The 27,303-nt window shown below is 41.2% G+C and overlaps 2 protein-coding genes across 7 annotated transcripts; both read left to right on the top strand.

Annotated features, from left to right (window-relative positions):
• On the top strand, nt 1-23,175 carry atf2 (activating transcription factor 2). Of its 4 annotated transcripts, none has more exons than XM_034573558.1 (12): nt 1-16; nt 6,636-6,760; nt 7,625-7,721; nt 7,801-7,919; nt 8,015-8,143; nt 8,852-9,030; nt 9,765-9,879; nt 11,278-11,388; nt 14,429-14,671; nt 14,886-15,092; nt 18,038-18,143; nt 21,320-23,175. In XM_034573558.1, the coding sequence occupies exons 2-12, from the start codon at nt 6,713-6,715 to the stop codon at nt 21,523-21,525; spliced, it is 1,560 nt and encodes a 519-aa protein (XP_034429449.1). In that variant the 5' UTR covers nt 1-16; nt 6,636-6,712; the 3' UTR covers nt 21,526-23,175. The 4 variants fall into 4 exon arrangements, with proteins under 4 accessions (XP_034429449.1, XP_034429451.1, XP_034429450.1 ...); XM_034573560.1 differs by lacking the exon at nt 1-16 and adding an exon at nt 6,035-6,090 and having other exon boundaries at nt 6,688-6,760; nt 11,278-11,379; nt 14,432-14,671; XM_034573559.1 differs by lacking the exon at nt 1-16 and adding an exon at nt 6,035-6,090 and having other exon boundaries at nt 6,688-6,760; nt 11,278-11,379.
• On the top strand, nt 1,772-4,790 carry atp5mc3a (ATP synthase membrane subunit c locus 3a). Of its 3 annotated transcripts, none has more exons than XM_034573562.1 (5): nt 1,772-1,904; nt 2,113-2,219; nt 3,007-3,081; nt 3,921-4,111; nt 4,229-4,790. In XM_034573562.1, exons 2-5 carry the CDS (start codon nt 2,181-2,183, stop codon nt 4,341-4,343), a joined length of 420 nt encoding a protein of 139 aa, XP_034429453.1. In that variant the 5' UTR covers nt 1,772-1,904; nt 2,113-2,180; the 3' UTR covers nt 4,344-4,790. The 3 variants fall into 3 exon arrangements, with proteins under 3 accessions (XP_034429453.1, XP_034429454.1, XP_034429455.1); XM_034573563.1 differs by having other exon boundaries at nt 1,861-1,994; XM_034573564.1 differs by lacking the exon at nt 1,772-1,904 and having other exon boundaries at nt 2,093-2,219.
• Nucleotides 23,176-27,303: the final 4,128 nt, after the last annotated feature.

Below are 27,303 nucleotides of genomic sequence, written 5' to 3'. Positions count from 1 at the left end.
GAATCTGTGGCTTCATGTGCGCTGTAAAACTGAAAAGATCATACCTGAGGAGCCACTGGGACGTTCCTCCCTCAAAGCCAGCAGAGGCGGACTCCCCCGTGCTCATTACCTTTCCATCACAGACCAGCTGCCATGGAGTCATTCATCACGATTACAAATCCGCCCGGCGTCGGTAGCCTACAGCTCCACCATCAGCCTGCGAGATGCACAGGCAGGGCCCTGAGTCATCGGTCCCTCTGGGCGGCGCCTTAAATTAACACCACAACAGGTGATAGTAGTGGACACGTCAGGTAGCTAAAACTAAAGGTAAAATACTAGAACTGAATTCTACCTCTTCTGTATTGCAACCACAGGATAAAAAGAAAATAATATGGTCCGGTGTGGTCCACATGTTGAAAAGTAGTGCTATCACATCACTCATGTCAGACTGCAATTCAGAATATACTTAAAAGAGGAACCTATACCCTTCTTCTGGGTGAAATCTTTGATACAGGTTTTGATGGATTTCAGTGAAAACTGTGCTGCTGACTGTCTGTGTACAGTCAAACATGCAGGAAAGGGAAACACGTGGTCTTCAGAATCAGGGTGAGGATCACACTAATTTCATCTAAATTGTCATTTCCTGGTTTCATCTGACCCACAGTGAAAAATGTCACCATAATTTACAACTTATGTTTTGTGAAAGGAGAGTAAATGGATTTATGTTGAGTTGACTGATCTAGTTGATGTCACATGAGTTGAAATCATTAATTCCAAAAGATTTAAAATATGAAGAATGACATATTCTTACTTTGAACTCAGTGTTTGGTTGTATTTACTTGTTATGCTGAATGCAGCTTTAGAGAAACCAAATGATCCCTTAAAATTCCCCTTAAATTGGAGAAATAATCGTATTCCACACTGTGAGAGAATCAGGATGTGTCAACTCTATATAGCAGCAACATGTTGATGTTTACCTGAACACCAGTATACAGTTTTTATAGATGCTCTGTTCCATCAAATGGAAATATTATGGATATTTTGTGAACATTTTATAGACTTTCCTCCAACATTTACACCAACATATCTGGTCCACTAGAACTTGGAATAAAACACAAAACAAATACAACATTCCCATTTTAGATAACAAATAAATCTGCAGGGATCTAGTTTGAAACTTCTATGGATCTAGCTGAGGCTGGATCTCATGGCTCTCAAGTTAACGCTGAACAACAGCAGCTGCCGGAAGACTAGAGAAAAGAATCAATACTAATCCTGCCCTCAAACTGGAGTTTTCCATACTTCTTGGAGATTTTAAAACCTTATGTTTTTTTATAAGATGTGTTTTTTAGTCTTGTATTTATTCTCCCTAGATTTGTCTCAGTTGTGTCTGTAATTGTGTTTATGAGATTTTGGAAATGTGAACTGATACTAACTATACATACACATATGCAATAACTATTCACACACACTCCATACAGATTTCAAGCACCTCTGAATGTATATAGTCTTAGTTTTGTATTGGACTTTTTTTTATAGTAAGTGCTTTTTACCTTACTTTTAATTGAATTTTTATTTAACTATTGCACTTCTGAGCTTTCTTTTTGTCCAACACCTTTCTTTGTACTGTTGACCCTGAGTTAACTGCATATGACAAATACAACTTGAAACTTGATTTATCTGAATGGTAAATGATCTGTATTTACATCACAGATCAACACTCACACATTCTGTCAATAACTTCATCCCTCATCAGAATACTTAGTTTTATCCACACAAGTCCGGCTGGGTTTTGTGAATGAGCATTGTTACAGTGCTCTTGTTCAATAAAGTTTTCGACCTCTCCTGCTGTCACACATCCGGGGCCTCTGCACACATCACACCGCGCACGCGCACTCTTCCGCTGTGGTACGACCTCTGCATCGGTAAGTGTGTGATCTGAGATTGAATGAGACTTTACTTCTCTAACAAATCCGTCTTCATCCTCCCAGCAGAGCGACCATCGCAGCGCACATGTGAGCGGGCGGCGCGGGGCGGACGTGGATGTGCATGTTGTTGTGTGTATTTCCCCCGTGGAGCCTTTATTCGCCTGTTTGACCTTACAGTTCCTCTCCGGTTCTTCCCTCCGCACAGAGACCCGGGATTCACGACAGCATTTGACCCGAACCGGATCCAACGACCAACCCCCCCACACATAGAAAATGTACGCCTGTGCAAAGTTCGTCTCCACGCCGGCGCTGGTGAGTTGTCTCCCCGGTGTGTTTCCGTGGTGTCGCCGCTCAGAGCCGCCGGGCCTCCGCTTGAACTTGACTGCAGCTCAGTGGCAAGGGTATCTGCAGAGGAGGCCGGCATGCTAACCAGCTAATGCTAACGCACTGGAAGACACTGATATTTAACACTGTGACATGGTAGCTTTGATATTCACAAAGACAATGCACGTTTATTATCTTTACTAGACTGCCTCCGTGTCTCTGCTGTAGCTCCCAGCGGCCATATTCAATGATAGCCGTCAGCTAAGGTCATTATTAGCCTGTGTTAGCTAAGAAAAGATCTGAATCCACCTGGAAACCAACAGACACCTCTGAGCTACTGATGCACAAACCATCAGCTCCTCTATTCTGCATTTTACAATCTGCAAAGTGACGCTGCCTGGTGTTTCTCCAAGGTCACTTTTCAGTTTCTGGTAGCTCCACCCGGCTAACCACTGACAACCACAATATGTCTGCTTGGGAATAAGTTTGCTCTGTTGCAGTCTTCCTGCACCTTACACCAGCATGTCACTAAACTAACCACAAGAGGCTGTCAGGACAAACTGTACCAACAAACCTCCAAATGCCACAGGTCACACTGTCACTGAGAGGAATGACACTGTGACTGACAAAGTGACTTTCAAGGTGTCTCCCACCTGCCGTCTGTTTGAGAATAGTACCAACAATGTGTTTCATGTCACAGAGAGTTTGTGCACATGCTGTGTAACTGGACCTGTACTGTTTTAGTTTTTTTTAAATGCTTGTGTCCTTGCTGCAGGTCCGTGCTGGTTCCCGGGCTCTTTACAGACCCCTCTCTGCCTCTGTGCTGTCCAGGCCTGAGATCCAATCAGAGGTAAGAGGACATGCAAGGGGCTTTCTGCAGAGATTGATTGTGCAAACATTGAGTCAGATGCTTGGTTATTTATAACTGTTTTTTTTTTTATTGAATTGTCTTATACTTGATAACAAAATCAAATGTAATGCCAAATGCTTAGACCTGCAATATGACATTTGAAATGTAGAGCAGCTCATGCTGCAATTTTCTGTCCAAGACCAGGCACAGTTGTTTGTGTCTGAACCAGACCTGAGCATGATTTATTAATCTTTTCCCAGATTACAGGCTCTTGCCGTGTAGAAAGTAAAGTAAATGGCCCAGCCAGCGTCACTGGCCCCGGCCTGAACCCATGTATAATTACACATCTTTAGTTATTACAGCCACACTTATTTTGAAATAAAGAAGCAACTTATGTCGGTTTTGGTGCTCAGCAAATTTACTTAAAGGTCCAGTGTGTAAGATTTAAGTGAGAGGGATCTACTGTCAGAAACTGAATATTAAAATAATCATGGAGGGGTTTTCACTAGTGTGTTCCATCTAAATTGTATGAATTGTTGTTTTCTTTACTCTAGAATGGCCTCTTTATATTTAAATACTTTATATTTACATCGGGAGTGGTTCCTCTCTACGGAGGCCGCCATGTTTTTTACAGTAGCCCAAACTGGAAGAACTAAACACCTTTTGAGTTTCTATGACAACTGAAGGCTGCCACAGGTTCTTTCATGTTTGGAAATATTCAGCTGCAACATGCAACTTCGCCACTAGATGTCACTAAATTCTACACACTAAACCTTTAACATGAGCGCAACTAATCACTAAGACTGACAGTTTACATGTTTTGTCTTCTCTTGCTCCAGAGCAATGTCGCTCTGATGCAACAGAGCCCCCTCACCCAGGTCATACTGAGGGGCTTCCAGACCAGCGCTGTCAGCAGGGACATTGACACCGCTGCCAAGTTCATCGGAGCTGGAGCTGCCACAGTGGGAGTAGCCGGATCCGGTGCTGGTATTGGGACAGTGTTCGGCAGTCTCATCATCGGCTACGCTAGGTTTGTTTTGCGCTTTTGTCACATTACCTGAAAATATCCTTGAAATATTCACTTGTATCAATAAGAATACAAATTTTTCCTAGATGCACTGACAGTTTTGTTCTTGTTCTCTCTCAGGAACCCATCTCTGAAGCAGCAGCTGTTCTCATATGCCATCCTGGGATTTGCCCTGTCTGAAGCTATGGGACTGTTCTGTTTGATGGTCGCTTTCCTTATCCTGTTTGCAATGTAAAAAGAATCTCCTGTCATGTGACACGCTCATTACAGATGTGACTACATATTTTATTGTGGCTACCAAAATTGTCCCGTGTTGGTGTCATGGAAATGTACATTTTCAAGTCTTTCAGACACTATCGAAATAAGCAAAACGTGTATTGTACGAATGTAAGAAATTACGTCATTAAAATACATGTATTTGACTATTTAAAGAATCGCAGTAACTTTTGTGTGGAATCTCAGAGCAGAGAGCGGTCGGCTTTCCTGAATGTCATCTTTTCTGTGAAGCAGCTCTTTGACTTCAGCTTTGTTTTTCTCACAGCATCACATGCAAGCTTTTTAGGGTCCAGCTTAATGACTTCTTGGTTCAGCTGCAGTTAAATAGTAATGTAATTAGGCAGCAAGTGAGTGCTTGCTTTTGTAAATGGCATTGAATAAATCGAGACAATTTAATTAAGTTAAACAATGGGTTTTGACTTTTTTGAATGTAACTAATGAAAGTCCTTGGTAGGTGGTTCCAAAAACTGAAAATCGTAAGTTAGGCTGATAGGACTGAACTAATTTAGGCTGAAACTGTTGAGTCAATTGATTTTAAATGTCAGTTTTAGTAATAGATTACTTGTTCAGGTCATTAATCAATCAAAAAAAGCACAACATTGCTGGTTCCAACTTCTCTAAGGTTTTCTTACACAATGTTGAAGATCTATAGATGCCACAGACTTTTTGGGGAATTAATGAACTTTCAGGATATTTATAGAGTAAATGAATAAAAAAACAGGCAAACATGTACACAACTATATTTTAATAGCTCTGTATGGTAACCTGTAACCAACCGGTAACCTGTAAAAACCTGTAATCTTCGATTACAGGTTTTTGCTAATAAATCACCCTCAACCTAGGAAGCTGATATAAGTTGGCAAAGGTTTCTGCAATGCATTTATATGCTAAATATACAAGCAAAATTTATTAATGTGCAAACAAACATACAAACCTTTCATAGATATGAACAAAAAAGCTAATACACAATTATTGGAGTCAGCAATAACTAATGCATAAAGTTATGTATCTATGCCCCGCTTCTGGATAGTGATGAGATCAAGGTTATTTGTGGAAAGATTTGCTTTATACATGTAAGAATGTATACTTTATAATTGTAATATTTACTGTTATGACAAAGTCCATGTTTTGTTCAAATGTAGCCGTGACATTATCTCCTATTGCAACAGAATAAGTAGTTTTACTCTGCATAAATTTAAGTATGAAGTAAAAGAAATGAAAAAGTTGCTGAGGATGAACTTAGATGGCTTTTTAAAACTTTGTTCATTGAAAAATCTTATAAAAGGAATCGGGAATAACACTGACAGCATAGTTAAACTGTAGTAAATTATGTATGATTGAAAAATACAAAACAGAAATAAACATGTATAAAAATATGCATAAAAACAACTGAAATATAGTACAGTGAATATGGCTTATATTAACAGCCTAATTTAAGAACTGCAGATACGTGCTCAACACAGAAAATAGTGGCAGCAGTGCAGTTAAATATATAGTCGTGTAGATAATTATTAATTAGAAGGAAAAACATAAACACATTTTATATAACGTTCATATAAAGGAGAGAAAAGAAAAAGGGGTGAAACAGTCAAACTAGAAACACAGTCTATGCTAATAACCCATTCGTGTGACGTTCACGGAAGTGCCCGAGCTGTTCTCGCGATACTTTGGCTCGGTCGTGGGATTTGGAAGGGTAGTGGCTGAGGGTAAGTGACCACACAAACATTGCGTCTTGTCGGAAACATGCTGTTAAACACTGTGTCGGTGTCACTGTTCGAGACCCGAGCTCCGGTACAACACGACGGCCCTGGAAAACCCGCTGACATGTCCCGTGTTTGCAGAGAGATTCAGCTCCAAACATGGCGACGGTTGTATGTTAACGCGGGGGCTCGGGCTATATCATGGAAGCGGCTGGAACAGACGCCCCCCCCCCCCCCCCCACACACACACACACCTCTGCTTTACACACCTTACAGGGCTGATGTGTGCGGGGTTTTCTCGTCATGTTTACAACATATACACAACACGTGTGGTTCAGCGTGTTGTTATTTAGTCGCGTGTTTGTAGCGGAATGAATGGAGGGGGAGCTCAGCGTCTTGTTCTGGTGTGAACAACCGGAGCAGCCGCCCTTCATCGACACGCTTTGTCCAGAGCCTCCGACCTGTCACCTCCACGCTGCTGCTCCGCTTCTCTCACACTGTCTGATCCCAGATCTGCATCTGCTGAATGTCATTTTAACAACAAGCCGCAGCGCACATCTGTAGGTTTGATGTTTATCTCCAGTTTGTCCTGTTTGATTCCAGGGTGACACAACAGGAATCCCTTAATATGAGTGATGATAAACCTTTCCAGTGCACTGCTCCTGGCTGTGGACAGGTAAGTTATCACCATTAACACAAACTCTGCCACTATTTCACATTACTCTCTGTGTGTGCAGACAGACCTGATTCACATGTGTGGGGTCAAAGGTCTTGTTGACTCCCAAGATTCCTGCACATGACACACATGGCAGCTTCGTGGTGTTGTGTACAGAGAGGCTGACACCAATCAGGTCTCATATTAGAGCACTTACAAACACAATGTTTATCTTTGAGTTTATGGTAATAGATGATTGAATGAAACACATTTAATTTAAGATCATGCACAACGTGGGATGTCCTGTGGCCTAATTGCTAAGTTCATACCACAGAGCCACATACCTTTTGTTGCATGGCATACTCTTCTCTATCTGACTTTGTTCCTTGTTGCTTGGTCAACTGTCGAACTGTAAATATCTTAGGATCAGTTTGAAATTTCATTTTGCATCTTCATTGACTTTGTCCTTAATTTAAAGACCTGTTGAAGCTTCACATTTCACAGTTGTCCTTTCCCACTCTGTGTCCCAGGCTCAGCAGCACTAACATAATGTAGCTTTGTGTAATAAGATTAATTGAAGCAGACTTTCCTTAATAAATAATTGTGTTTTACACTGTTACTTTTGAAAGAGGGAACTAGTAACTGATTTCTAATCCTCAATAACTTGCCCAACACAGTTAAAATCAACAGATAGACATTTAAATGTGTTATGTAGATGTAATAACCTGGTTTTCTTCTCTGTTCTTGTTGCTTGTTCTCACCATGTATTGTCAATAGTCCACAATGTTTACTTTTTCAAACTTTAACAGAAACTGTTTTGTTCTCCAGACCTTATTCATGTACATCATAATCATCCCATCTGTTTTCTTCTCTGACCTCACGCAGAGATTTACAAATGAAGACCACTTGGCTGTCCACAAACACAAACATGAGATGACCCTGAAGTTTGGTCCAGCGAGGAACGACAATGTCATCATTGCTGGTAAATGTTCTTGAAGTCGATATATTTTGGTATAACTGATACTTTTGACCAGTGCACTGAAGGTTGTCCTCCGCCGCAGATCAAACCCCTACACCTACCCGCTTTCTGAAGAACTGCGAGGAGGTCGGGCTCTTCAATGAACTCGCAAGTCCGTTTGACCACGACTTCAAAAAAGCGGCTGAAGATGACATTAAAAAGGTTCTTCTCATTAAACCTGGTGGCAGATGACCTGACACCTGTTTGTTCTATAATTCCATCCATTACTGACGTCTTCTTCTTCTTCTTTTCTTTAGTTACCACTGGATTTGTCACCTCTTGCGACGCCCATCATACGCAACAAAACTGAGCCACCCACACCTATGGAGGAGGCGCATCGAGACAGCCCTCTGCCTCACCCTGAATCCACAACAAGTGAGGACAAGGTAAAGTTTTAAATAAACTAGTACACGGGTAAGTTACCAAGACTGTTCATGAAGGATATTCTCCTGCTTCTGTGATTTAGTTATTTACTCTGGAATCAGCAGATCTCCTGTATGAATATTCTTCTGATAGGTGTTTTGGTCATTTTAATTGGACTTTGACTGAAATAATGTTATGACTCACACTGTTGTGTAAGCTAGAGATGTTCAGATACCGATACCAGCATCGGAAATGCCCCAGATTCTGCTGGAAATGCATCATTGGGCATCAACAAGTACGCAAATCCATGTTCTGATTTGATACCACTTCTTTAGAGTGTATTCGTTTTACCCAGATAAAACTGCAGATTTTCCCCCAAACACTTTTTCTCCAGAGCTAGAATGTCAACAATTTGACAATATTTCATGCTAGAAGGTCGCATAAGTAAAATGGACATGTAAGACATATGTATGTATTTTTTTCCCCCAAAAGGTTTAACCTGGTTATCGGAATCGGTTATGTGAGGGGAAAAATGGTATCGGAACATCTCTAGTGTAAACACTGAAGAAATACTAACAATGCTGCACAAAAGATTATTTATAATTGGAGATATAAGGTTGATTTGATTTTATATTTGATTTTATTTGTTGAGGAAAAAGTAAAATATCAGCATCATCATCTGGTTTTGGTGAAACACTTCCTGCAGCTAAGGTGTTGTATGATGTTTTCAGGACTTATCTTTGCGGCCAACCTCACTGCCAACATCCACTATAGTCCATCCTGCCTCCCTCCAAGTCCCCAATGTACTTCTAGCAACCTCAGAGGCTAGTGTTGTAATACAGCAAGCTCTCCCATCGCCAACATCTAGCTCTGTTATTACCCAAGTCCCATCCACTAATAGACCCATAGTGTAAGTAACTTGCAATGTCAATTTTTTTTTTAAAGAATCTTAGTTTTTAGTGAATTCATCCTTTTCCTTTTCGTTTTTTAAATGATTTTTGTGCAGTTTTGTCTTGGTGAGCTCATATTTCATGAAGCATGTGCTTGTTTTTTTATTTGCAGACTTCATTAGTCAGATTTTCAAAAACATCAGTGTTGCTCAAATGTGGACATTTTCCCCTGATAATCATCACGATAAGACTTATTATACATTGTTGTTACTTTTGCTCTTGATTGATCCCTAATATTCCTGATAATTGTTATGCTATGTTATGACAAAAGAGATTTTCCTTTTGTCTACTATTCTGGTGGTAAAATCACAGATTGAATTTGAAAACTGTTATCAGAGTTTAAAGATTCATTGCGATCTAAAAGAAGGTTTATGCAGATATGATTTGCTGAAAATCTCAGTTTTCTGCAAAGTCCATATGTGAGCAGAACTGATGTTATTTATTGGATCTATTGTGGCAGTAAAACATGTTGTTTTAATGAATTTATGCAACAAGTGTCTTTACTTTAAGTCTGTTTTGATTTGGGTTTTGGGTTCATTTTACTCCCATCAGTTGTTGCTTGAATATGATTTTATGTAAGTTTGTAAATCAGTAGCGACGCTCGTCTTAAAGATTCTGTTTTGTGTGTTTTTTTTATCACAAAGTTGTCTGTTTTCCTTACTTTGTTTCCCCCCCCCCCTCTTCTCTCCTTCAGCCCAGTGTCGGGCACCTTCCCTGTGCTCTTACAGCTGCCTAATGGCCAGACCATGCCAGTTGCTATACCTGCGACTATTACAACCTCAAGTGTACATATTCCAACTACAATCCCTGTGAGTTTTCTGCTGGTCATACTGTGTTAATGCTGTGTTTTCCTATGTGTTTAAAAACTGGATTTTAGTCAGCTGTGAAATTTTGAAAAAGTCTCACCTCAACATCCATTTAGTAGCGTTCTTGACCTTTTGAACATATCGCAACATAGTTACTAAATGCATCTTGTGGGGAGTGTTTCGTTTTCTAGGCACTAAAAGGAACAAACTTAGATATTTGTTTTGTATCTTACTGCTGTAGTCCATTGTGTAGACTAACAAACTCACTGGACTGTGTCAAATAACAAGCTGTGCTGGTTTGCTTATTTGTGCATCCTGGAGATTTAACATAAAAATACAAATCCCTTCCATGGGAATAACAGCTTTTGACTCACGTTTTGAATTTGATGTGCACAGAAAAGTATAAACATCAGCAATTTTGCAGTCCTCCACATGTGTCATTCAAAATAAACTTAAGCTGCAGGCGTAATATTAAAAATCTCTTTTGCACTTCTTGGACAAAGGGACTCTTTACAACGTTGGCACCTCAGATTTGGCAGTCACTGGAAGCAATAGAGGTTGAGTGAAATAATGGACTTTGGAGTACAACTGTGTCACTGTGACAAGAGACACAGGAATTGGCTGAGGCACAGCAGGCTCCAGTCCAGGATACTTCACTACTATTTGTCCTTGTACAATTAGAATTAGCTCTCTTAATTTCTGGCAGAGCAGATAGATGATGCTACTAATGTGTTTAGCAAACCAATCATAACTGCAGCCATGACAGCGTCTCATATCGGAAACATATTGTAAATGAAAGTCCTGCTGGTGTTTTTTTGAACTCCCTCATGTGGAAGCGTGTCTTGTTGTACACTGTAGTCCTGATTATCTGTGTGGAACACTGAGCAACACATGATTATCTCCTGATAGCGGCACAGCGGGGAAAGAACCTATATCTTCTCAGTCTGTGGGGATTGAGAAAGCTGTTGACAAGCAAAGCAGTGCAAAAGTAAATGGCGAACATGAGCCACCAGTGGGCCTCCCTTTCCCCTCGATCATCTCCTCCCCCCTTCTTCGTTCTCTCCCTCTCCAGCGCTCCCCACCTCCCTCTCTCTTATTGTCTTACTGTGAGGGGAGCCTGGCTCTGCCCTTCCGACTCGTGTCTCTCCATCCTCTCTTCAGTTTCCCCGTCCATATGCTCTCTCGCAGACAGGCGGAGGTTCATTAGCGTGCACACTGCATCTCCAAGTGGCGCTGCCTCCACAAAATAACAGGCCATCCGACCTAATGAGGCTGAGATATGAGGAAACTATGAGAGCCTGCCGCGGCTGTGTGTGTGTGTTTGTGTTGTGCCGCCTGCCTTTTTTACTGCCGTAGACTAATTTTCTCTGTGCTGATCTGTGTCTGTGTCTCTGCCGTCAGCTTGTCAGACCTGTCACCATAGTGCCTAACGTCCCCGGGATCCCAGGACCTCCCTCGCCACAGGCACAACCACAGCCACAGCCTCAGCCTGCCCAATCAGAAGCAAAGCTGGTATTTATTATCTCTTCCTTTACATCAAATATTATTTCTGTGTTGGAGTCTGTTATTTCCCTTCTGAGAGCGATAATAACAACCAAAGTAATGAGAGAGCTCGACTACAAAGACATAGTTGCCGTCTTTGACCTGATGAGGGCGCTAGAGGAAGCTTGGGTAAGCAGTGTGTAAGCAGTATGTTAGATATTTAGTTACCACCCCCCTTTCATAACAGTAAAGATTTCAATAATCAAATCTTTGTTTTGGTTTATTTAGCATAAAAGCCAGACATCTTGTGGTCACAGCTTCACAAATAATAATAATAATTGTAATTTAGAAAATAATGGCCTATACATACATTTTTTTCACAATTTAAATGAGAAGATTCAGGTTAAAGTGCTTCTCCAAACAAGAATAAAAACAGTGTTAGGCCAAAAATTTACAATAATTGAAATATTAAAAACAACATCAGTAAAACCAAGTGTGAGAGTTACCTCTCATCTTTGTCGTGCATGATAATAAACTGAATATCTTCAGGCATATGTGACCCAACAACACATGTGAATGCGTTGCGCGACTCTGAGGCATTTCTTGATGACACAATTATTAAATGATTAAGAAAATAATTACGTATAAATTATAAACGAAAGTATTGATTTAGAATACGTCAGCTGTTAAAAACCGAAATACAAGAACTATTTCTGTTTGGGGAGAAGACGTCACAGCAGTCCTGTAAGCTCTTGAAGTCCTCCTACATAAAACATGGTAGTTGAAGGGCGGGGATATGAAGTGTTGTGAGGTAGATCAGTGGCAATGTGATGAAACACGGATCACAGAACCTGTAAGTGTTCCCAGCATGGTCTGTCTGTGGAAATTAACAGATAAACCATGGAGATGAGATGAGGTGTGTGTGTGTGTGTGTGTGTGTGTGTGTGTGTGTGTGTGTGTGTGTGTGTGTGTGTGTGTGTGTGTGTGTGTGTGTGTGTGTGTGTGTGTGTGTGTGTGTGTGTGTGTGTGTTGGGAGGGAAGGATTGATTCTGACTGGCAAGAAGGAGGGAAGGGAGTGGGAGGTGGGGGTTGTCGAGGATCATGGGGTAACGGAGAAGACAAACGTGGAGACAGCGTTGTGCTCAGCACGCCGTCATCGGGGCCAACTGGAGGGGGGCTACCAGCGAACGCCAGCTGGGGGCATCCTGGCACACGCTCAGCGAGGCACATTAAGTCGGCCTCACCCTGCATGGAACCTTTTGTTCAGCAGAATCCTGCCTGACCTGCACCCCCCCCCCCCCCCCCCCCCCCCCCCCTCTTACTCCCAGCACCTCCCACCGCACTGAGCTCATCAGCAAACACCTAATGAGCCCGCGTCAAGAAAACAGGCCCCCGCTCAACCTGCCCGCTCCCCCGCCCCCACCTGGCTCTCAGGGGGCGTGGAGACGGCACTTTACAAGGACTGATGATGCTGCAAAGACCACAATAATGATAATTAACTTGCTGAATTTAGAAGATTATGCTGTTAATTAGTTGCAAAATAAAGATAAGTAATATAGTAGCAGATGGTTGAATAACACCCATGAGATGGAGGGTTATTACACTGATGAGGTTTCCATGGCAGAGATGAAATATGAATCTGACTGGCTTTTCTCTCGTTCTATGGGCCATTCCAAGAGAATAATATCTTGTTTCTGCCAGAAGAGCTTCTGGAAGGGTATTACACTATAAACTAATTTGGTAGATAGATTGCTCTGGCAAAGGTAGTTGTTAGAATAATGTGCTCCTCTGTTTTCTCATGTAAATGTATTCCCTCTCACTTTGTTATTGCTTCGAAAGGCTCATTCACTTTCACCTTGTTTGCTCAGTGCTTGATGCTGGAGGAATTGGCCTGTGAATCATGGAGACCAATCTGCAGAGAAACAGTTTCTGTGTATGTGTGTGTCACATTCACTCAATGTTGAGAAAAAGAAAAGGTTTTTGATAGTTTGGCTCATGTTATGTATCATGGACACCCCTCACCTTTTGAGTGTGACACATGTTTGCATTAGACACCTTGTTGATTTTTTAACTTTCTACTTCCTCTTGGATTACTTTCTTTCTCGACTTATTTCATTTAGTTTTTTTATTGTGGAATCTTATTTTATAACCTTAATTTTGAGGGGAATCCCAACGTAGTTGTAGAAGGAGGATATTTTATATATTCTTAAAACCGTCCTTGTTAATATAGTCAACAGTGATAGATCTCTCTTCTTTTTCACTACTTTGAGCTCAGTAGTTTCATTGAAGTTGGTTCACAAAGTGCTAAAGACTCGGTCTGGTGGTGTTATTCGTCTTTTGGAACTTCGTCCCTTAACATCTTCGAGCGCATTTATTTTAAGCATTTGAGAAATGTTTTTAAATTTCATGCGTTTCATTTCATGCTCTTCACAGCACCTGTAAAAAGACACTAAGCACTTCTTTTACTTCATGTTTTTTCCTCAGATTAATCCCACACTTTTTTATCATTCAGTGGCTCAGGTCTGAATTCTCAAATGTACACTTTAGTTTTCCGTTGGTCTCGCTTGACAGTTGAATATCTTGCAGAGGACCGCTCAGGAGATCTGTGCTATAATCGCATCCTGTGGATTTATTTCTCTGAGGGAAATGGAAATGGAAACGCGATTAAAACATGACAGGACTTGGGCAAATAAGATCAGGGAATAAAATAATACTAAAATCATTAAAAGCTTTAAAACAATAGCAATGTAATAATAAAATAGACGGGTAATATAATTGTCTTCTAGGATTAACAAAGTTTTTTTTTTTATATGTTACAAGAAATTATTTATAAACTGTCACGGTTTCTGCAAGACTACAGTGCCTTGAAAATACCATTTGATATTCAACTTCAAAAGTCTTACCTTGTATAGTCTAATGTTTAAAAAATATATTGAACGATAAAACAACAAAAATGGTCCTCATATTTACTCTACTCACATAGTTGACTGAAGTGTTTTTCTTGTATGAACTATTTCTTTGCAGGAACAGTTTAACGTTTGTTTCCCCTGTGCTTGAATTCTCTTCCAAGAAGCTGAACGCCACATTGAGCCAGCATCTTCCTCAGGTAACCAATGGAGATGGTGGTGAAGTCCAGAGCAGCGCTGTGACCCACACTGCTGCTCCCCCTTCTCCTGCACCGACTCCAGCTCCGACTCCAGCTCCAGCCCCAACCACAGCCGTGGTCCTAACTCCCGTTCCCCACCAGCCCACTATCGAGGAACCCTCCCCTCCTTCTCTTCAGCAGCCGGCCACCTCCACCACAGAGACACCTGTAAGTGTTCACAACACTACAGTACACATGGATTAGTCTCTTCTTATGACAGTGTTGCATCAGTGTCCCAGAGAAGAGAGGACTTTATTTGTGGATTAGTGTACATGCAGAATAACATAATACTGACTGCATTAGAGCCTACAACAGATATGGTGTTTGTTTTATTTTGTTTTGATCGTAGCTCTTCTGTGTGAATATTCCTGTTTTTGTGCAGGCTTCCCCTGTTCCCCCTGCGCAAAACCCTCCGATCACAGGGGGGCGGCGGCGCAGAGCCACAAGCGAAAACCCTGACGAGAAGCGGCGCAAGTTCCTGGAGCGTAACAGGGCTGCGGCTTCTCGCTGTAGGCAGAAGAGGAAGGTGTGGGTCCAGTCTCTGGAGAGGAAAGCAGATGACATGAACTCCGTGAACGGACAACTACAGGTGCTTTTTACTTCTGACCCTCACTCGCTGCATGTAAACACAGCTGCTCAGAAAGTGTCACTTTCTCTATGTACGCACACCCACGTCTGTTTATCATCATCTGCTGCCGGCACAAGCATGTGTACACAGACTTTTCCCTTCTGTGGTGATGAAGTCATTAAAGCCGATTAAGAAGAGCTGTCATGTGACAGCAGCAGTATGTGAGCCCTTTACATCGATATGTCCCTGTCAATAAAGATGTATCCTCCAGATGTCAGCTGCACACAAGCGTGTCTTCGCTTCTGTCTCAGCAGTTTACCGAATGGCCTCAAAAATCTCCTAGGGAAAGGTGTCTTTTTGAACCTTCATTTCGCTGGAAGCAATTAGGATCTGATGCTGACAAGTTCGAAACAGTTCATGTATCTGCTGTCTCTGTTGATAAGTGTGAGCCGGGGGTGCAGCACATCGGTGTTCCAGACAATTAAATGAGATGCGGTGTTTATTTGCTCACTGTCTCATTTTTCTATGAAAGCAGAGTAAGATGTGGAAGGTGGAGGAGGGGACAGACGGCACAGGGAAAAAATGCCGTTTGTGTCAATATCTGGTTCACAAAACAAGTTATCACCACTTGTCATGGGTGCACCAGCTGAGGATTTACATAAATATAGGTAGAAGAAAGAGGAAGGATGGGTGAGTGAATGGGGCTTTAAACAGTAAGATCATCGCTGTTAACTACAAAGAAGAGAACAACATGTGGCGGAGAATAAAAGGGCTGCTTTATATGAAGGCATTAATCAGCAGTGCCGTTTTTGTAAAAAAGGAACACGCTGACACGGCCCAGCTGATCAGTGAAACTGCCTCTAATGATGCACAATTATTTTAACATCATCCTTAACTGGCTTTTTAATGAGGTGTCAGACCAGGCAGCTCACAGGGCTCCCAGCGTTACCCGAGGCCCATTTGCTCAATTTTGATTAATTCAGAAAGTTAGAAACAAGTGAAACTCTCAAAAGTCCAACATAGCCAGGATTTACATTCTCTGTCAACGTCAGTTTGATGTGACTGTAGCTGGAGCGTTGACGGCAATGTTATTGTCACGGTTTTTGACTTCATCTTTCGGTTAGATGATATTGTTGATGCTTTTGTAAGTCAACCAAACACTATTTTCACGGCTAAGCTGTAAAGCAGAATGTCCTCTTTTTTTCACGTTCAACCACTGAAACAAGATTTTGTGTACGAGTCTATTGTGTGGGCTTCTCTCGGGTTAGTTGCACAGGGAGTTGGAAGGAACGCCTGTGTTTATATTGGCTGTAAATGGCAGCAGTCATGGCAAAAGCACTGTGAATATGGCGTTGGCTTCATGTGGTCCATACGCTTCTTCCAGCTGTGTTTTAAATCTGCCTTACAATAACTCAGCGCTGCCAACACCAGCAAGACTAAGCAGATGGAATCAAATGAATTGGCTGCTTTTAGACTAATAGGTTAAGCTGCCCATAGTCCTTTAAAGGAGGAGCGAAGGAGCTTAAATCTGCCATTGGGTGTTCCGCGGGCCCCTGGCCGCTCTAAATCCAGTTAAAGTCACCTTCAGCGTAATGTGGCTCCGTTTTTACGACATGCAGAAATCCTCTGTTCCCCAGGGAGCCGTAACGACACGACTGTGTAAATCTCTGCAGCATCTACAAAGTTGCAGTGACAATCCGAACAGCTCAGCTCTGACAAATGTGCTCGGTCGGTCGGCAGTGAAGGCCCATAATTATTGTGTAGGAAAAACATAAATGAAGAAGTACATCATACTTTATTCTGAATTCATTCACTGTGCTGTTGCCTCCCTGTGTTTTCTCTTCCTTGTGGGACTAAATACAAGTTTAATGTGCAGTAATGAAGTGGTCATGTGTTCTAACTGTACAAAGGTCTCAAGTATTTCACCCTGTGATCCCATTAATAACTTGCATTAGTTAAAACATACAGCGATTCATCTATGGACGACACAGAGCTACATTCACGCTGTGATTTGCTATTTACTGTACTAAGCATTTACAGTATACACACTATGAAGGGTTTAAAAATGAATTATGCCTCCACACTGGCTACAGCCAGAGCCGGAGGCATTATGTTTTCAAGTTGTCTGTATGTCCTATTTTGTGAATGAGACATCTTGGGAATGGTGAGCGGGAATTTCTTAAATTCTTTTGCCGGCTGAACTAATTAAATTTTGGTGTTCAAAGTTCAAGGTCAATGTGATTTCACAAAACATGAAAATTCACTCATTATCTACTCACCACTATACCGATGGAGGTGGTGGGTGAAGTGTTTGAGTCCACAAAACAGTTTTGGAGTTTCAGGGGTAAACAGCGTTGCAGCCAAATCCAATACAATTGAAGTAAATGGCGACCACGTTTTCGAACAAAGAAAAACATAAAATGCCTCCATACACACTCACAATCGTGCCATGTTTTTAGCATAAATGTCCACTACCGTAAGCACCCTGCACACCCCGCACGTACCCTTGGGCGAGAGCATGTGTGCGGTGTGTGCGGTGTGTGCGAACTTAAAATACTGACTTTGTAGCATAGTTTGTCCACCAGAGGGCACTGACACATTGTTTGTTAAATATTCCACTCCGTAAAAACTTTGTCTTTGTCACAGTTTTGGTCAACACGTTTACTAACCAGTTTGTGTACTGTATATAATTAGTAGATGTATCAACTGATATATTGGGATTGGATATTGGTAACTGCCAAAGATCAATATCAAGTACAGGTCCAACTCTACCTCAAACAAAAGGTTAAAACCTTGTTATTACAGGACAAAAGGTTAAAAGTCATATTTTGATTCCCACAAAAAGGAGCTGAAATCTGACTGTTTGAACTATGAGCTCACATCATCTGTTTGTCTTCACGTCTTCATCCGACATGCTGTAGTGACCGTTTTATTTAGAGCCGCTGTGCGTCTCCTCTCTCCCACAGAATGAAGTCACCCTGCTGAGAAACGAAGTGGCTCAGCTGAAGCAGCTTCTCCTGGCTCATAAAGATTGCCCTGTAACCGCCATGCAGAAGAAATCTGGCTATCACAGTGAGTAATGCTCCATTATTCTCAGCCCGAGGCTTCCAGTGAAATGCTCCTGAAATGAGCTCCAGCTAACCACTAGAAGGACACGTCTTACTTATAGCCCAGTGGAAAGAGCTATTGTCGTATTAAATCCCCCTTTTTTTTTTTTTTAAGAAAAAAGTTTGAAAAAGTTCAGATATTTATAGGCTGTGTTGTTTTAGACAAATTCTGACTGGAGGCAGCGACAGAGATATTTCACGAGGCCACAGGTGGTAACTGCAAGAAAGTAATTGTTTGTTCATTTGACACCAAAATAACCATTTGTCAGATCAAGCTAAATATCCACTGTGGATGAAAATGAATGTCTTTATTTAATATGGTATTAAAAATATAATGTTAAACGTGTTCAGCTCACACACCACCATCGTCTTTATGAATACTTGAATATACGAGAGGTTTCTGCCCATTACTGCCTCTTTATTTAAATTCCTATTGTCAGCCTGTACTGTACGTGCCCTCATTTAGAATTATATCACCTATATTTCTTCGTTTCGCGACACCGTGGTTCTGTCAACCCGATCCTCTGCTCATAACTCACCTTCCCTCACAGATGAGCCCGTACACGGCGAGAGCCAGCGTGCCTAGAGCCACTTTCCCCGCTCGTGCTCTAAACACCTCCGCTGACTTGTATTGACAATGATTGCCTCTGAAATAAGTCCATTAAAGCAGCGAGCTCGACAGGACTGCGGAGCGTCCTCGGGAGGACGTCCACCAAGCTAGGCTGTTCATTATGCATCCCTTATTGCTAACCATTGCACTGACACACGTCACGCGCATTATGGGACTGATGGTTTCCAGGCTGGAGTGGTCCGTCGGAGCCAGGGTCCCATTACGTGTCGTCGGGATTGTTTTTTAGCAGGAAGTGCAGATGAATTGGGTCATCGTTCGCACGTGTTTCTGCGGAGGACGCGTTTCTAGACCTTTTGTGAAGGATGCTATTTGGAGCACTTTTTTATGCAGTTCGGAAAAAATTTAAGAACCTCGTCGAAAATCGGCCAGTTCATCAGTCTGGTTCACGATGACAGGTGGGAAAGACGGGCAAAGAAGGAAAGCCGACTGTTATCTCTGAGGTCAACCACAGTCAAATCAAATGAGATCAAATACCCCCTGATCGACATCCATTATGTCTCAAATGTGCTGCATGTTATTTAACACTATTCATTATGCAAAAATAGATTTTACAGTATTCACGTTACAATTTAACTGTCGATGTTTAAGTCAGTTTGATCAGCTTTGCAATCCCAACACGTTATGAAGTGTTACGACTGATTCATTACCTCCACCAAGGACATTATATTTATATTATATTTTTGGTGGATTTCTCATGGCTCTTGATGAGAAAATCAGGTATGTGTAGGTGACTGGTATGTGCAATGTGGTGCAAAACCAAATATAAATCAGTCTCTAGCGAATTCAAATGTGTTTTCATAAGGGGCCTTGGCGGTGTTGAGCATTCTACCGAGAGCCATTCTTGTCAAACTCTATTGATTATGCAAAACTAGACATTATAGTAGTGGTCAGTTTGATCAGCTTTGAAATGGCAACACTTTGTGTATCAAACTCCACGAGAAGCCACGCAGCTATTTGCCTCCTCACTGTGAATGGGAGGCAAAGGTTCACCACTGTTACTACACTGATTTTGCTTGTATCATTTTTTTTCTACTTTAATTTTAAATTTAATTTAAATTTTAATTAAACTTTGCCTTTAATTACAGAAGAACATTAGTACATATGGGGACCTGGTCGGAACAGAGCCCACCGCTGCTGCAGGAGGACTCAAGCCTCCTTATGAGTTCTGCCCCAGATATATTTGATAGTAGATCAAATAATGACTGGAACTACTCCACACTCTTTCCCCCTGTCAACTGTATAAGTGCCCTCCTGGGCCACAAGCGCCCCCTGGCTGGGAATCCCTGAAATAATCGGTCTCTCTGATTAGTCAAACACATTATTTAACTGTGACTGATCCATGGCTCTCACTCATATAAAGGCCTCATCAAGCTCTCACTTTTCCTGAGATTTACACATCCCATAAGGCCACACTGGCCTCCAGACCCGGTAATACCCTTCATCGTCCTGACCAGGCGTAGCCCTGGCAGGTGGGAGGAAATTACCCAGACTGCCCCGCAAACAAGCCAGGACATGCTTTGAGTTGGCACGCCGAGCCGTCCATCTGCTTTTCCGCGGTGCCCACTTCAGGAATCAGGGGAGCAGAGAGACGCTCCGTCTGCCCGGGGAACCAGGGTCTCTGAGTGTTATCACCGGCCAGCCCTTAATGTCGTTAGGAGTGATAATGCTCACTTGAACATGGAACAAAACCACCGAGCTGATTTATTCTGAGGTTGACCTTCTGCGTTGTAAAGCAGCGTGGTAGTTTAAAGCGCTTTGACATTCACTTGCACTAAATCACACGGTCAAAGTGCAGTGGGGAGTGCACGTGAAGCTTCTAATGTAAAGACGTGCGTACCGTTCTTTAATTGCTTCTTCTTGTTACCGAATCGGTATTTTACAAACTCAAATACGAGTCCCAGTCATTAATTACAAAGTGCCACACCAAGTGACTTCCTATCATTAGCAATATTAATTATCATAGTGCTCCTTATTCCTTTATGAAACAGAGCATGAGAGGAGAATCTCTCGTTTTTCTTTTTCCTTTTTTTTCTTTTCTTTTTTCCATCCGGATCCAATTAATTCAATGCAACTGCCGAACAGCTGGTGGCATTTCAACTCCAAGTCTTCCCGACTCTCCAGTGTGAGCATCATTAAAATCAGGTGCTGTAATCATCTGTCGCTGCAGTAGTTGGCAAGGTAACAAAAAACAAATGAGAGCGCAGTTAGGGATGGGAAACACTGCCACATGCCCCCGAATGTAACGCACCCTTATGATGTGGGTTTAAATTGACATTGGAGCTTTAATTAAAGGAAGGGGTGCACAAGTAGCATTATGGGGATTAATGGAACGCTTTGTGTACACCACACGCAAATAGCTCTTTTACATGTGATTAGGCCGACATGACGGCACTTTCCAGAGCCGTTCTGGATCATATCAGGTAAACACCGTTAATTAAAAACAGCGGGGAAAGAAAATCCAGACACTGTCGTGATTTAGTTGCTGAATTTCAGTTTTTTTATTTTAACAGTTTCTGACAAAGACGAGAGCTGCGAGGAGATGTCGGTCCCCGGCAGCCCCCAGAATGAGGCCATCCAGCACAGCTCCGTCAGCACCTCCAACGGGGTCAGCTCCTCCTCCACGACCCCGGCCATCTCCGCCCCGTCCAGCGCCGGCACCATCACGTCGAACCAGAGCACAGAGGAGACCACCCAGTCTCAGCCATCAGGGAGCTGATTGTCCAAAAACTGCATCCGAGCGTCGTCACCGGAGCGCCGCCGCCTCTTCTGTCTCCGGCTGACAGAGCAAAACGATTCTCTCTCCGCTTCACTTCTGTTTTCTAATTTATTCTCGATCGGTTTGTTTCATGTTTGGTCCGTTTTGTCCTCCATAGGCGATGCTTCTTGAAAATGCAATGTTTTCTCTGGTTGATGAAGATGAAAGTTCAGGCACTTTAGGTGTAAGATGTAAAACACATGGATCAGAAATGTTTTTGTATTTGTGCGAGTTATTCATTAATTATTAATCCTATATTTATTTTTTATTTGATTGTCCTGAAGCAGTCGATCATTTGATGGTTAGAGTCTTTACCAAAGTGTGTGGTGGCTCATTTATAATAAGTTTGCTTGTTTGTTTTCATGTCTTTTATAAGCACTATCTTTATGATATCGTAGACAACAGTCACTTTTTTTATAATTAGCTTTTTCCATTTTGCACATTTAGAGAGAATTAAGGGTTTACGTTGTTTTAGGTACAGGCAGCTTTTTAAAGGTAGATTTAAACGCTGCCTCGTTACACAGATGTAAATGGACGAATCCGATCTTGTTGTTTTCGTGAGATCATCTGTTGTGGCGTTGTACAGTTTGAATGTTGGAGCTCACCTCTGTTTGTAAAAGAGTCTCCGGGTGAGCTGCTAATGTTTGTTCTTTCATTGACATTCCACCTGTAGTCTGATTGTTCCTGAAGCAGTGATTGTAGGATTGCAGTACTTTTCCATTGCTCAATCATGGTGATGTTGAGTTCATTCAGTGCCATTAATGTTTTTGTAACGACTTCTGTACCTTTTTTTTAATGCAGTTCCACTCGGGTGCCGTCCTCTCAGATCAAAGGTCTCATATAGATAATCGCAGAGTAGAGGAGATGTCCTGCTTTTATATAATGTCTTTGCTGTTTTCATGATCGCAACAACGTTTTTAGAAAACATTGTAAATAACATCACTGACACATTGTACATGATCTTTCAAGGTGTTGTGTACTTTTGTCTTTTTTAAATAGGGTAGATTCAGTAGTTCTGTTTTAGCACAATAACTCTGTTAGCGGTTAAAAGGTACTGAACTTTAGGATAGACCTCCTGACTTATTAAATTATTATTATAAATGAAAGCGTTCAGATGTGAACTGGAGTCACATCATTTATATTAGAGTAAAACTACTACTGCTTTGTAAGAATCGTGAACGTTTCATCATTGAAATAATCGTACGAAGCAAATTACACCGTGAAGTCAATTTGCCTTTTCTCTTAGTCTGTACGGACTTACTACTGTGTAGTTTCACAACAAGCTAACACCTTGTTTTCATAAAGCCTGTTTTTTCATTTAAATCTACTGTCGTGTGATATCTGCATGAGATAACAATTCTCTACGAGAATTTAACTGTTTGTTCGATAATGTCTCCGTCAGATAAAATATCTTTAAACAAGTTGTTTCAACTTGAGCTGCAGCTCAAAGTTTATGAAAGCTTTAGGTTTTTGTTTTTTATTTATTGACCTTGGCTTAACTTCTAAAACGGGGTGTGATACTGTGTTGAAAGTGTTCTTGTAACTTGTGAATGTTCTGTAAAAAATTTGAATTGATAAGTTGTTGTAATAAACCTTTTAATATCTCTTTAAAATCCAGTTTGTCTGCATTTAATTCTCCAGGTGGATTTTATATCTCTTAACTATAGATTTAATGAAATATGTAAATTTTTTAAGTAAAAAAACAGTTTTTTGATATAACATTTGTTTAAATAGATGTTAATGTCAGTAATGGATAAGTCTACACCACATGTTTTCACTGTAGTTCTGAAACTCGCATGAATCCAATGTGGACTGAGATAACTGAGGCCAAACATGTTGCTGGTGAACACAAATATTTTCTTGTGGTGTATTCTGCCACCTTGTGGAAGATTCGATGAAAGTATCAGTGAGTACAGTCACACAACTGGAGCTAATGACTCTTATTGTACTTGTACATTTCTAAAAATAAAACTTTCCTGCACATTTTACAACCACTTCATTTAACTCATGTAAATGATCCCAGGGGTTACACACATTATTCTCTTGGTTTTGGCTTTATTACAATACTCAGATCTTTGACTTTGAAAATACTCTTAACTTCTTTATCTACTACTGAATATTTTATATTTATTGATCAAATATTTTGTTAATTAAAGTTTTATTTGGAAACAACATAAATATAACTGGTAAAATAAATACATGCAGTGAATTTGTACAATATTGCCTCAGAAATACAGTGGAGTGGAAGTACATAGTAACTCATACTTGTTTAATACTTGAGTAAATGTACGTAGTTACTTTCCAACACTGGTAGTAAGGAGATCTATGTACATTTACTCAGGTGCTGCACCTTAACTGTGACGAACAAGTGTTTTACTTGACAATTTTCATGTAAATCTACCTTATACTGAATTACTTTATTGATATGATGAATTATGTAAGAAATATGATTTACTGTTATAGATACAGATACAGCCAAGTACTGAGCCACTACTATGATACTAAAGTCTGCTCTATAAATAAAGATGATTAATTACATTTCAGTTCTTTTATAACAAGACTTAATTTGCCAATGTCTTGTTAAAATTAAATTTGTAATTATGTATTCACGTCCTACACTGGTTTTTTAATGGTAACATCGATTTATATTATTCGTTTTCTTCTGTTTTATGAAATTGTCGCTCATTTGATCTTGAATCTAATTCTCTTTAAACTCTTTAAATAAATATTTTTTGTCTTTATATTGCTTTGTGTATCTTTTCAATCTTGGGTTTTTTCCTTTTATGTCTCATATCAAACACGGAATTCACTTGTTGTTGTTGTTGTTGTTGTTGTTGTTGTTGTTGTTGTTGTTGTTGTTGCTGCTGCTGCTGCTGCTGTTGTTGTTGCAAACAGACTCACAATACATTGTCTACAGGGACTCCGCAAACACAACACAGAGCATTTCTCCACATGATCGAGTAGCACCAGTATTGAATTTCCAGCAGGTGGCGATACATCCCAACCTACAGTTCACCTGGAAGCTCCCTGACTTAATGCATCTGTTATTTATGGCAACACAGCATCAATTACCAGAGAATTTTAATTAAACACGTGGAATCATCAAATCAGGTCAATGAAAGAAAACAAGAGGAAAACACATTTTCTAAATTTGAGATTTACTTCCAAACACCAACCCAGAGTGGAAACATCTTCACCGGTTCAACTTGTACGACGTCAAACTCAAGAAAAAATGCAAGTAAAACATTATTATGTAGAGTCAACAATGAACTGGGAGGAATGAGTTTCCTCTGATTCCTTTATGTGTTTTTCATCTAACAGAGACAAATATTTGCCTGCCAACACGCAGACGCTCCCTAACGGAGCCAAACTGGGGCATCCTTGATTAGCTGCTGATCACAGAGGGGAGAACTGTAAATGTTAATATGTAGGTCACAGTGTTGGTGAACATCAACAACACGTTTTGGCTCGATGCTGGAACCGGATGATGCGGCTCAGCATCTTTGAAGTCAAATCAAAAGAGGGAGAAATAATAAATAAAGAAAAGGCACCACCAGTGATCATTTTTTATTCTTTTTCACCTCCATGTGCAGCCTTTTCATTTTAATTGTTGGATTAATTGAATTCCCTCTGGCAAACAGCTCTGTGTTATTCATTATTCATCCCATAATGATTTTAATGTTAATTTCATGAGTCTCGTGTTTTCTGGCTAATGCAGCCTGAAAGAAAAGCTTTCAAGCCGAGGAGAACGTGAAATTCCACACACTGTGTTTATAAAATGAAAAAAGCACATCTAGATTCCATATTTCACAAAATCATGAACCATTCACATGGAGCCATCAGCCGTAATTGGGGAAGAATGGCGACAGGAGTAAAGATGGCCAACGAGCCACAGTGGTTGATTGTCCGTGTTTTAGCCTCTGGATAAATGATAATGATGTGGAGCTGATCCGCTGACAGACAGGCTGCTCCAGCTGTTCCCATAATTCGACAGGTATTACACGTTGGCCCTTCGTAGGCCTGCCTCAACAGACTGGCACTTAATTAGTCGAGGATTAAGGCCAAACAGCCTCATTTGCACAAACTGTATCATGAATACAAACTGGCCGCCCTCTCTCCTTCAGGGCGCATCGGGGATAAATGATAAAAACGCAGAGGTTTGCTGTAGAAAGGAGAAGATGCTCCGGGCCCCTTCTCTCCAGATTTCTCAACAATGAAGAGCCTGGTCCCCCTGCTGAGGGGCGCTGTGATTCTGAGCACACGCTTTAACCCCTCAAATCCAGGGAGACGCAGATGAAACAGCTTGATTTACATTTAATTCAGATTATGTAAATACACTGGTCGTGTCCCAAACCAAACATGGGGCACAAAGCTGCCTGCAGCCCCCTGCAAGATGGCCTCCATTGTCATTCAAATTTAAGATATCAAATATTTCTTTTACACGTGGTCGGGGCGTTTAATTGAACTCTTGATGAGATCTAATGTGTTCTCTCTACAAACACTGATAAGGGCTTATTATTTTCAGTTGGCAACCTCCACACACTCTGACACTGAGTCTGTTTGCTTTTCCTCTTGATTGGAGGGCGACTGTTCCCGGCATCTGCCTCTGCCACCAGGGATGTGCATCTATTTAATAGCATTATCAAGGAATATCAACTCTGCTCGCCAAGTGTAAGGGTGGAGGCAAATCCCCAGTGGGCACGTGCACGTGCACGTGCACATCGAGCAAGCACGACATCCTTGCTCTGGGCGCCGGGCCTCCTTGGTGCGTCTGGAGGCTCCAGGACGTCTCCTGCTGACATTAGTATGCATCAAGGTCTGTGGTTTATCCATGACTGTGCGTGGGGGTCGTGTTACTCGATCCCGCTTCCCATGAGGATTTGCTTATTTTGCTATCAATATTTTATGGCTGGTCCTTCTCACACTGTGCTGATGATCCTGCACACGCTGGTTAAACCAGGCAGGACTGCACAGATTTACTGTTTGAGTATATCAGTCATGTACTCAGTTGTTGTTGAAGTCAAAGTCCTTTGGAGACATTCGTGTTTCATTGTGTGTATGAAATAACGAGCTCGTCACATAAATTCATTCTGCAAGTATCTGCAAAATAAGTGGGGGCTCTTTCTTCTCTAATTGTCTGGGAGGAGAAGAAAACAAAGGGCCAGACAAAAATTTGAAAAACCAGATTTTTTTTTTCATTCAGAATAAGGTCAAAATCTTGAGAATAAAGTTCAAGATTATTATAGATCTTTAAAAATACATCAAACTATCAGTGTTAGCCCATTGGAAACAAGGAAAATCTTTTCGCGCCTGAACACAGTGTGGTGATCGGTATTAGGATTGTGATGAAATCTGCATCAGTAGGAATGGAGCGACCACAGCAGCTTGGAAAGGTTGAGTCAGCTCACACAGATGTCAGTCGCTCCTCTAACTTTATTCTCAACACATTCATTTAATTCTCCAAATGCAAAAAGCCCATATTGGTCCGATTTAGTTTAATTTGACATTTTTCCCTTTATTCTAAGGGCGGGGGGATCTTTCTTGTCATTTCTTTCTTGTCTGGCCCCTAATTACTCATCCATATATCATTGAATAAAACACATAAAAAAAGCTGTGAATTTGCATTTCTAAAAACATCTTGCACATTTTAAAATAGTGCAACAAATCTAGTGAAGCATCTGTTGGAGGCAGTTATTCCATCTCCGATCTGAAGAAAACCATCCCACCCTCGTTTCTTTT

Source organism: Hippoglossus hippoglossus, chromosome 21 (genome assembly GCF_009819705.1).
Source record: "Hippoglossus hippoglossus isolate fHipHip1 chromosome 21, fHipHip1.pri, whole genome shotgun sequence".
Taxonomy (NCBI): Eukaryota; Metazoa; Chordata; class Actinopteri; order Pleuronectiformes; family Pleuronectidae; genus Hippoglossus; species Hippoglossus hippoglossus.
The sequence above is the reverse complement of the archived record's forward strand: the minus strand, read 5'-3'. Positions and strand labels throughout refer to the sequence as shown.